At 27.3% G+C, this 12,834-nt stretch overlaps 1 protein-coding gene across 2 annotated transcripts in view; it reads right to left on the reverse strand.

The window, feature by feature from the left end:
* LOC106682964 (uncharacterized) overlaps positions 1–12,834 on the reverse strand; it is a 390,357-nt gene that overhangs the window by 350,661 nt on the left and 26,862 nt on the right. For both annotated transcript variants that reach the window (XM_067045923.1, XM_067045921.1), the window contains exon 2: positions 8,952–9,002. In XM_067045923.1, coding sequence (XP_066902024.1) covers positions 8,952–9,002 — 51 coding nt within the window. The remainder of the gene's footprint in view (positions 1–8,951; positions 9,003–12,834) is intronic.

A 12,834-nucleotide genomic window follows, 5' to 3' on the forward strand; every position in this document is an offset into this window, starting at 1 on the left:
TATTTAGGAAAATTCTAACTGCTGATAAAACACTACATTAAAATAATCTTGAATTCTATACAACTTTTTTGGCATGGGTTTCTCATTGAGGAAAATGTGGATTTTATTGAAATTGATATAATATACAATTACCTTGTCATATTTATTCCTTATTGGTTCTGAAGAGCCTAACTGTTATTTTGAGTCATTAAAAAAGAGAATAATATTTCAACAAACAAAGAAATATTTCATTATCATAGTATCACAATCAGCAAAGCAATATAAAAACTAAACTTGTCCAATTTCAAAGTAGAGCAATGCTTCAATAGTAGTTCTAGAAAAGTTTACCTATCAATATGATAATAGTTTGATCCAAAACAAACTCTTAAAAATTGTTTGAAATTCATAAATAAGTTATAGAAATAAAACCATTAACTAGAAGTGACAAATTTACAGCAACAAAAATTCAAGTAGTTTCCACCATTAACAGTCATACAATTAATTTGCCACTAAATGAAATAATAACAATAATGGCTGAGTACAAATTAACTAATAAGTTAATCAATAAATCCATAAATATAATATAAACTATGCAATAAAAACCAGTAAACTGATAAAATAAATACATCAACAATTTTATAATTAAATAATTCGACAAGACTTTGAATCTTAGTTTCTGATAAATGGTCGACACAAGAAATAATCAAACGCTAACAAAAGAATAAATACCTTCAGTTCTCTCACCAGATTGAGACAAATTGTTACCGGACACTCAAAGGGAGAGAAGGAAATAAAAGTTTCACTACTCCTTTATAAGAAATGCACTGAAGGAGAGAAAATAGAGACAAAGAAGGGGATACAAAATGGAGAGGAAGAGGGAGAAAAAGGGAACAAGCTTTGCCTAAACAGGCTTTCAGTTGCAAATGAGTTTCCCAGCTAGAGTGAATGGGCAGCGCTATAAATGTAAAGGCTTTTACAGCGGAATGGAAAACCAATTTGCATTGTGCCTTTTCCACATTCATCTGGCCATCAGCAAGGTCTAAACAGTAAAGGATCTGAACTGGCTCATTATCACCTGTTTAATTCTCACAACTACCTCTCGGGCCAATGAGTTCAATCCTATCCATTGAAAACAAATCCTGATTTAGAACTTAAATTACAAAGTACAAACAGATTCTAATATTATTTTAGAAAAACCTTTTATCATGTAACATGGTGGTAAAAGCATAAGTACTAGTTGCTAGTTTATAAAAAGAATAATTATTAAAATTTACAGAACATTAATATGAGTAGTAACAACAGCATACCTACCAAAGTTCTATTTTTATCTTTTTATTTAGTTCAGTCAGTATATATTATATGAAAAACTACAATTATTCCAAAACAAAATTCTCAGAATTTTCAACAACTATTCATATTAAACAAGAACAACTATTATACATTTTGAACAAAATATAAACACAGAACATGAATGAATACTCATAATTTCTTTCAATGTTGCCCTAATCCTATAAATCCATTAATATTTAAAATAGGAAATTAAAAAACAAAACAAAAACTTGTAGATATAAACATAAGAGAACCAAACATATACTGCAGCAAAAATCATCAATAAATGATTTGTATTTTATTCCTAAATGATCTGTACATCATTTTATTTCAACAGTTTTGGGTTAGTTTTGTTTCAGTTTATTTTTACCAAAATGTATAACATAGTTACTATCTAATAAGTAGCAAATAAAAATGAGTTGTTCTGTAAAAATGCGTGTATATATACTGATTATATTTGATTGTGACAGCTTATATTATTATTGTTTAATCAAAACTATTACAAAAAAAAAATCTTCTAGAGAAACTTAAATTTCAATGTTTATTAAAAAGGAGAAAATAAATAAATTTAAACACAGTTAATGTAACAGCCAAAGTATAATAATAATTCCCTAAAGTATAGTATAATATTTCCGATAAGTTTCTCTTAAACTAGGTGTAAATAGTAAGTTATTATCCATATTTCTTTTTTCATTATGAGTTAAAAAGCTAAAAACATGACTCTATTCTATTTGACTATCTATTTATTCTATTGACTATCTATTTATTCAACGAATAAAAAAAAAAAAGTATATGAATTTCATAAAACAGTTTTTCAAGAAACTAATACATTTAAAAGGAGAATTGAAAGAATAGAGTAATTCAGAGTGAGTACATTCAATAGTGAATATTTTATAAACTATAAAAATATTACACTTAATGAGAAAATAATATACAGAAATTATAAGATAGTAAATAAAATAAAATAATTTGGTTTTTCAAAATCAATATTAATGATTATCAAGGTTTAATGGATTTAATCAATATCGGAAAAAATATCAATAGAAAATAATCAAATGTAGATACAAATTTTAACTTAACATAATTCTTTAATTTAATTTTATTTTATTTTATTGATCACACCTTAAGGTCAAAAATTACAACAGTGATGCATGATTTAAACATTTATGTTTGTGTACTTCTGCATCCTCTCTTCAGTATCTTAATTTAACAATATTTTTTAAATACATTTTCCTAAAGCTGGTCACAATCAATTAATTTAATTACTAATTGCTCAATAAAACCAGTCAAGAAATAAATAAATAAGTTTTTAAAAATAATTTTCCTCACTTACCTAATCTGTTCCAGTATTATTGGGTGAATCACAAGTTTTAAAATATAGAAACACAAAAATGAAGCTTGGTCAATGACAATTAAAAAAAGCATCAAAGAACAAAGTTTAATGAGAGATTGTGAGGGCAAGAGATAGTTCAGCATTAATTATTAAACTATATAATTTGATTCCACATATCAGAAATAAATTAAAGATCTTCTTTTACATTTTTTTTCTAACAATAAGCTGGGTGTACTGTAATGATAGTAAGTATGAATTTTTAATCCTTGAAAAAAATTGTTTGCTGTTAAATAAATGACTGAGTTTTTAATTCAAAGTGTAGAAATTTATTTCAAGGATCCCAAAATACCCAATTTGAGTTGTAAAATTTTATGGACTCAAGAAAAATACAAATTAAAAAAATAAATTAACTGAAACAAAATTTAAAAACTTAAAATACATTGGCGTTTTATATCAAAACAATGGCATTTATATTAAATCGAACATAAAATAAATTTAATTAAAAAACATTCAATATGACAAACATATTAATTAATATGAAAAGACTAAAATTTCAACCAACAGCTAGGCAAGAATATTAGAACACCTGCTTAAAGTTTTTATATAACTAGCATTTTAAAAAGACGTATATTATAAAGCATATTTACAGCTCTTCCTAATCCCAAAATATAATGAGGTAACCAATTTCTGATTAGGTATGGAATTTAGGACTTTTTTTACAAAGTTTTTCCCGTAAATATGGTAAATATTTAGTACTGATCATTACCCCCTTAATTTTGAATGTTAGAATTTTAATAGTGGAAAATGGTACAAAATATTAAATATATATTCCACATAAATTTTATCTTGCATAAACATCAAAAAACTAAATCCATTTTCCCTAATATCTTCTTATATAAATGGAATATATATAACCTGAACATATAAACAAAATTAAATAGAAAAGAACTGACAGAACAGTACAACCAACAATATTTTTTAACTTTCCTTTAAGTTACAAATCTATACTTAACTTACTTACCAAGTGACTTATCTATATACTGTTCTGAAACTTAGAACTGTAAGAACCTTAGAAGCAGAACTTAAGTTTCAACAAAAAGAGTCTAGGTAAACAAAATACAAATACTCCAATACAAAATCCCAACAATAATTGTTAACACAACCTGATATATTTCAACTCAAGCCATATTAAAACACATAAATATATATACTAAAAAATAAATATTGCATACATGAAGAATACATATAGATTTCACACCAATCATATTAATCCCAATCCACTAGTGCATTTTTAACATTTACCCTACCATCTGCTGAACCAAATTGTAATCTGGAAAGGCAATGGCCTAGGAATCTCCAACATTAATAATATGGCAAAAGAGGTACAAATATAAATCAAATATTTTTGTTGCACTAATTGCACAGTTGCAAATGTGGAATAAATAAATAAAAAATAAATTTTATTATACACTACTTTTAGTTTAGTAATTATTTATTTTATAAATACTTTTTAAAATTCAATATCAATTTATTTAATTCAAATTTTCAATTCAAAGTTTTTATTATTCAAAGTTCAATAATTCAAAGTTTATATTAATTATTTATTGCTCTTAAATGTAACAGATTTCTTCCCAAAGATATATTTGTGTATCCATAATATTCATATTTGTTTTCAGTACATTATTTTGAAATTTTCTTTCTTATACTTTCTTTTACTTAATATGTAGCATTATACATTGCATACAAAATAACTAAGATAATTTAATGACTATTTAGGTAAGTTTCGTAATTTACAAAATGTGTATTCATAAATGTGAAATTTACTCTTAGTAAAAATTATACTTGTTGGGCAGAAACGTGTTAAACAGTTTAATGTCTCTCTGACTCTCTCAACAATACTAAGCAGCGAAATATTAAGAAAAGTTATTTTAGTTTCATTAGCATAAAAATTAACCATAGAGATGTTTTTAATCGAATATCTTTAAGGAAATACCATCGAAAATCTGGTTTATAAAACTTATCAACACACATCATGAATAGTTTGCATGAAAAAAATAAAAAGAGTAAAAGACCTTAAATGGTAATTGGTTTATTTTTAGATTTTTGCCATAACTGAAGCCTTTTAACTATGCAATGGTATCTCATATGATACATAAAAGGATAGCATGCAAATGTTTCAACCGTAAAGGTTAGTATGCTAATGTTTTCTATCCTTCTCATGAATTTCCCTTGTCCCTTAGTAGTGGAATGCTACATTCAAATTTTACTCAGTCCACAAATTCATTAATTTCAACTATATACAACTAACTACCTCATTCATAAATTTCTTAACTAAATCTAGTAGAACTAAAATTATCAAACCAAATCAAAATAAGTAATAAACTAATTTTCATCAAATCACATAAAATTAATAATATGTTAATTTATCAAGTATTATAGTTGAAAAACAAGAAACTAATTTCTTCCTCTATTTCTAACAAAACTTGGTTTTATTTGACTTGAAATATTTTTTTTTTTTTTTTGTATATTGCAAGGATTTATAATTAAAAATTGTTTTTAATTTCATGCTAAGATTTGTAGATGTTTTTCCATCTGATAATTAATATAATTGAATATCCAATATTATGTAAAATAATTTAAATAAAAACAAAAATCTGACTATAGAAATAATCCTATCTAACATAAGGTACTAAATGTTTCAATATTTTTGTATCATTTCACTAAAAAACCACTAATGTGGTTAAGTTGATCTACAAGTACACCCAATTCCTTAAGACGAACATTATTTTTTAATTCAACGGTTTTGTTTATCAAGAAGTCAACAATGCAAATGAGAAATGATCATAAACTCAAGCATAAACCATAAAAAAAGTCATAAATACTAAAAATAAAATAAAATATTTTTTCAGCATATTAAGCTCCAATTGTTTTAAAACATTCACAGGATATCATAAAGTAATATCATTCATCAAACTTGAAAATCTGTAGAACTGTTCCCTCTAAAAATTGTTACATAGCTATAAACAGATAGGCTAAACTAGTTACCTTTCATGTGGCTATTATGCTTAGATAATAAGTAAACAGTCTTCTACTAGTTGGCACCACAGTTACTTTTCTAGAAATATGGATTGAAATGTTACTAACAATAACTTTTGTAAAGGATTTATTAACCTCGTCAATAAATTATTCTAAAATTTAAAGTAGAGATGATGGTGTTGACTGTAGAACTAATTCAAGAAGTAGGTTGGGGAGGGGGAAGATGGCATTCGGGAAAGAATTCTTTACTGACTTTTCCTTATAAATGTAAAAATACTTGTTATAGTAGAGAATCAAAGATTTAAATAATAAAAAGATGATTTTAATATATAATAAAGGGGAGGAGTGACACAAATTTAAAGTTATGATAAGTTATTTTGAAAGTTACAGCAATGAACTGGACATACAAAGTATTTGTCAATATTCTTCAGAATAGTTACTTTAACCAATAAAACCATAATAAAGAATACATGAAAAAGATTATAAGGATAAGGCTAAAGCAAATATAAAATATCTTAGGGTCCGCCTAAAGGAAGAAGGGTAAATAGAATTTTAGATCACAGAAAGGGTTCGTTTGGTAGGGAAGCTTTATAATGACTATAAATGAAGTATCCTACATAAGAGATAAGTTTCAAAATATACAAAGTAGTTATTTATAAAACAATGCTTTTCTATAAGCTCACACATTTCAGTGAAAAGAGTCTAAACACATTTTATAAGGAAGAACTAAAGGACAAAAATTCTGTGGTTTGATCGGGTCTAAATGAAGCCCTGGTACAGTCAATTTTTGAAGGGAACCAGCTAAGATAATTTGGCCTCATCATTCATATTAATGTATCAATTGGCTTCATTAACGAGTATCAAATCAAAGGCAGGAGCCAACGTGAAGATGGCATAGGAGGACTTCGAAGGAATGTGAATGTCCAGAGGGCTTTTTCAAGTTGACACCCAACTGGTTGAACAGAAAAAGATTATAAAATGGCTGAAAGAACTGTGTCAGGCTCTGCTTCAGATATATCATATTGCAATGTGGTAGATCTCTATCCTTATCAAAGAGAGATTAAAGATGAACTAAGGTTCATTTGATGAAAAGGGATAAATTGTCACATTGTTTGAAATCATATATATCTTAATACAAAATAAGGGCACAGAAACATAGTTCCTTTCTCTCATAGATTATTGAAAAACCACATCAAATAACATGATCGAATCAAATAGATGATAGAATCAAGAAATATAAATCCACTTTACATAATTTATAGGATTATTTCATGTAATACAATAAATGTAGAATTTATAGTAAGTACGTAAATTAGATAAAGTAAATTACTAAGTAGAGAAGTAAATTCAGTTTGACCCAATGCTAGCAATCTTATCTTGTACCTAGATCACCTTCTAATTTCTGTTTGTGGACTGAAAACTCAAATATTACAACTGACTACACCCTTGGTTCACATTGATTCACCAATGATAATTTCAAAAAACACAAAAAAAACAAGCTACAAGTCTTAGTTAGGTGATATTTTTCCAATAAAAGCTTTAGCATAAATAGACCTTATACTCATATGATAGAAGTCTAGACAGACTGGTTTATGCTACACTGAGATCATATTAAACCACAGGAATGAACTCAGATTATGAAACTGAAGCAAAGAATAAAATGTTTCCTGCAAATAAGAGAAAGGAAAAACAACACTCTGAGTTAGTCGTTGTTGTTGGTTGGGGCTTTTGGGCGTGATACCCTGAGGTCATCAATGCCCACGTTTCTCACATTATAATTCTATTTCAAGATTTGAAATTCTTTAATTGCTAAATAACTTTGAATAATTACTTATTTTAGAATTTTTACTACTACATAATACATATGACAAACTTTTGGGTTTAGATCTTATTCAAAAGATTATTTCTTTTTAAGAAAATTAAAACCATTTCTATGTTTTTTTGTTCATCATTCAGAGCATCCGAAACACTCAGTCCCTCTCCAAATGTAGATGTAGGTAAGTTCATGTAATAGAAATGACATTCTTCAAATATGTGACTGACTGTAAGTACATTGTTGCAGTATTGACATTTTGGCGGTGGTTGCTTATTGATCAGGTATGCATGAGTTAAATTCGTATGACCTATTCTCAATTTGGCTATAGCTACCTCCCTGCGATGGGAACGGTTTGATGTGGTCCAGGGTTTAATTGTTTTTTTTTAATAGTTTTTAATTTGCTTGGTGGGCTTTCATTCCACATGGCTTGCCAACTAGCTAATATTTCATTTTTCATCGGGAGACTTATTTCTTGGGGTGTCAGAATGGCCGTGCCCCAACCACTCTGAGTTAGTTATACCACAAAGAACACAGCAATTTCAGAAATTGCAGTAAAAAATATGCTATAGAAGAAAACAAGAATCCTATAGGTTGATATATGGGATGAAGAGAAAATCATAATTTGATGAAGAGAGAGCATTCTTATTATTAGAAATAATCTGGAACGATTTGATCAAGCATGCTCAATGCGATACAAAGAAAACGATGAAAAGACACTTCGAAAATTGACAAGAAGCACAAGACAATAAATGAGAAGATAATTTATTCTATTAAGGGACAAACAGAATTAAATTAGCAACCACTTTCTAAGCCTCACTGTTGAGACCCCTTGGTGTTCAGATAGCTCCTGCACACAAGATTTTGTCCACCTTTAGACACCATTCCATAAAACTAAAATGTTTGACTAATTTATTAACAGTTTTATTATCGACTGCAACTGTCCTTTTATTTAGTTAAATTATCGACTGCAGATCCTGTCTACCTTTGGAGCATTCCATAGAACTAAAATCTTTGACTAATTTATTAACAGTTTTATTATCGACTGCAACTGTTTCTCTCCTATAGATTAAACCATCTAACCATTCAGATTGACACTTCCTAGTAAGAAAATTATTAATGTCTTTGTATTAAATTGAAGACTGTATAACATTAATTAACTTTAAAATTCATTTATGAGACCAATATGTATTAACTTTTTCATTGTTTTTTATACTTATTTTGAAAAAATAAAGAAAGAAATACACTGAATAGCAGTTTTTATATACATAGCGAGACACTTACATCCAATAGAATATCAGTTTAATATTCAGATTCTGTAGTTAAATTATAGGATACATAATTGAAAATAGACATTAATTATTATATCAAAGAGACGGTGCATTAATATTAGTGCTGAGAAAGACATAAAACCTGAGAGTTAGGCTAGGCCTTCCTAACAGGAATGAAAAGCTGACTTACCCTAGCTTTAGGAGTTTGCTTCAGTCCGATGGCTGGTTGACTTCTGTTACTCTGTAATGAAATTATTCCATTCAGTTATTTGTACTAAAATCTTTTAGCTTAAGTAGAATTATATTAAGTACACTATTATGGAAATGAGGTAAATTGTTTTAATGGAAAGTGTCTCATTAAAATGAAATAAATGAATTTTAAAAAAAAAAGTAATATATTTATTCAATTATTAGTTAATTAAATATAGATGTAAATTTAAGTAGGCAACCAATGAGAAGAGGTCCAGACTAAGTTGTGAATTAGATAAACCTTAGCATTAGGTAGTATTGTGAAATGTAATTGAGGACAGATGGAATGGGTAAGTACCGTAGAAGAAGCTGAGGTACTTTATGGAAAACAGAGCTACCACAGTAAGTTATCTGAAACTTTAGTAAAATATAGCTGTAAGATTTAATGGACTTAATTTGTGGGGAGAGGTAAGTTAAAAAAATTATTTTAATCAAATTTGAAAAAAATATTTGATAATTCAAAATGATGTATAAGACTGCAATAACTGAAGGTTCCACAGCAGCGAATCATTAAGAAATAGATGCCAAACTGATTCCAATCACTGTGGACTGGAATTTGAGAAATAAAGAATAAATCACTAACATCTCACTTCAGCTAGAACAAGTATGTAACCTATATGATAAACCAACCTTCTATTCCTGATTTAATTACATAATAGCATTAAATAGCATTTAATAGTCAATATTATTCTTAAATATTACATCGATTTATTCCTAAACAAATGTAAGAAACTTTCATCAATTAAGAACAGAATTGTTGTATATAACAAATATTTATCAATTTTTTTATTCTCCAGGTAATTAATGAAATTACTGTAAAAACATCCTTAAACTTACCAATCCTTTAAGACACTCTTTTAGCTTCAGGTCAAAGCATGTAAGTATCTATCAAAGCATTTAAGTATCATGTAAATATTTGAATTATACAACTTTTTTTTATATCTAACTTAAAATGATTTACTTATCCTATACAGGAATTTATTAAAGATTTGACTTTGAAAACAATATTTTAAACTAAAGCTAGTCCTTAAAGTTTGAAGCACCAATTAATGTTTTGTTTTTTTGTCGTCAGATTATTAAAAAGTTTATTCCAAGTTAGCTCTGTACTTAAATAATCTAAGGAAAAAAATCATGTACTTGGACTTAAATTGAGTAATAGTTTGGTAGTTTTTTTCTAGTTAACTTAAATAAAATTGTATTTATAATACACATAAGTTACAATGAAATATCCAGACTGACAAAACATGATTTTGCCTCATTCCTGTAAATCTTAATAAAAAAAATTATCTCTGCATTAACCAAAACTGATGTTGAAAAATGGAATTACATAAAAATGTGAGAAGTAATAGTAAATAAATTTAAGTTCTTTCGTATCAATGTAAAGTATTACGTATTAATGTTAAACGTACATATATCAATTAAATACTCATTTGTCCACATGAAACTTAACTAGTAGCAAATTACTAATTTTAACGCTTTCTAGAAGTTTTTTAACTACTGGAAGGTTAAAAAACTGGAATGGCGGTTTTGTTGCAGAAACTTTTTACGTTATAATCTAATACCTAAACTTTGATCAAACATTAAAACTAAAGAAATATAATAAATAAATGGTTTAAAAATGATTAAATATAAATTTACAGTTTAATTTGAAGTATTATTAAAGGAAAATTAAACTAATTAGTAATAAATAAAATCTCGGATAAAATAATGTTATTTAAGATGAAGTATATTTTAAAATGGATAATAACCAATTATACTAAATTAAAATGTATAATTTTTCATTACTTAAAGTGTTAGGGAAAATTAATTTTTGTAAGTACTATAGTAATACGATAAAATTTTTGTTATTGGCACCACTGGAATCGGAAGCTTTTCACTTAATTTTTTCCATCATAATCTTATTACTGAATATTTTATATAAAATCGATAATTGAGAAGACCGTCCTCAACAAAGAACAGAAAATGAGGTGAGTATAAGTAAACAATGTTCCATTGAAAATTTTTGGAGGAGAAAACAAAACTTTAATGAAAGGTAAATTTGGAAATTTTAATTATAAATGAGTTTAATTTGAATTTATATTCTTGAGGCCTCATAAAATGAAAGGCATTCTTCCTGCATCAATTAGGAATCTTGTAGTTTAATTACTTCATATAATGATGTTGAAAATGCTATATGAGACTATAACCATGAATATAATATAATGTATGGGAATATCTGTCTATAACAGACACACACACACACACATATATATATATATATATATATACACACACACACATACACACCCACACAGTGTGGTTAGAAATTAAACACAAAAACTATTTAATGCAAGTTAACATTTTCGGCTAAAGGTGGCTAAACACACTCAAATATGCTAGTACAAAAGAAGTAATTATGCGTGCTTATCAAGCAAGCTTGCATGTTTGTAGTAATCATTTGGTGGAAACACTATGGGGAAGCTCCTTAGTTATTAGCAGTCATCTAATGATTGTTTAAACAAAAACTCACTTTTATAAGCTCTCACAGTATTTCCTCTAAAGGTAGTAGCTACAAATGCTCAAGTATCCTTGAGTGTGTGTAACAACCTTTCTATTTTTTTTTTTTTTATTCCCTTCACCTTGTTTGTATCAACCTTAAGCCTTTATGATTGTTGATCCTTCATCATTAGAAAATTTACATAACATTCTACTGTTAACTGAAGATGGCACACAATATAACCACTTTAAATATTAATAAAAATAAATAATAACTATAAGTTTCATTCGAATTTAATACTATTTAGTTTCGTAGCAGTTACTATTTTCCATAGTCAGGACTTAATCTATTTTATTATGAACTAATTATGATTTTATAATTGAAATTATTAAATTTTGCTCTGCTCAGGAAAACCGGTAGTGTAAACCAAAACAAGTTAGTACCAGCTCGTTTTTATTGAAGAAAGAAAAAAGAATTTTTTCAAATTAAGAAGACTGCTGAGTGGTAAGTCTATTTCATATTTAATAAGATTGTTGATTATTAATTATTGGCCTAATGAATTATTTTATATTCTTAAATTTATAAATAGTTTATAGTATTGCAGTATATTTTCAAATCAAATCATAAAATTTTAAAAATAGTTCAAACTAATTATTCAAACTGAATTACAACAGAATCTACTATTAGAATGTTTTAAATACAATGTTGTGATAATTAAATAAATTATAGACTTATTCGAGCTAGATCAATTGATCCAAGGGAATAAAATATTGGTTGTTTGTTAATTTCCTTGGTTGAAGAGTGTACTGTCAACAATGTAGTTCAGTTTAAGAGGTAAATGGTCCCTGAGTTAAACCTTTGTTTGTACAAATATCCAGAGGTATTGTGCACATCAGTGAGGGTTCCAACAGCTTTACTGATAACAGTCTTGTATTCATCAAGTCATTTTCTCTCATGCATGTTATATTCCTTACTGACAGTAACAGCCATGGGAATAGGCAAGATTTCGTCATATATATATATATATATATATGAATAACATATTTTATCCATTCAATGGTGTGGTTGTGATCTTGTGATCCTTGCAGATGTCAACTCAACAATGTTTACTATTTTCTTTCTTTTCTTTTTTTTTCTTGGGTTCCAAAAATCTAGGGGGTAGTGGACAGATAATACTGCAGGCCATTTTGGTAAATGGCCATAGAACAATATAGTATTATATATATATATTGGAAGATATTGATTGACCGTGTGTAAAGATGAAAGGAATATGGTCCGGGTGCGGTCAAAAAAACTCAAATAGTATATTCAATAAAATAGTATATTCTACTATTTGAGTGTTTTTGAC

This window comes from Halyomorpha halys, unplaced genomic scaffold, assembly GCF_000696795.3.
Source record: "Halyomorpha halys isolate HHAL.00 unplaced genomic scaffold, Hhal_1.1 Scaffold453.1, whole genome shotgun sequence".
NCBI classification, from domain to species: domain Eukaryota; kingdom Metazoa; phylum Arthropoda; class Insecta; order Hemiptera; family Pentatomidae; genus Halyomorpha; species Halyomorpha halys.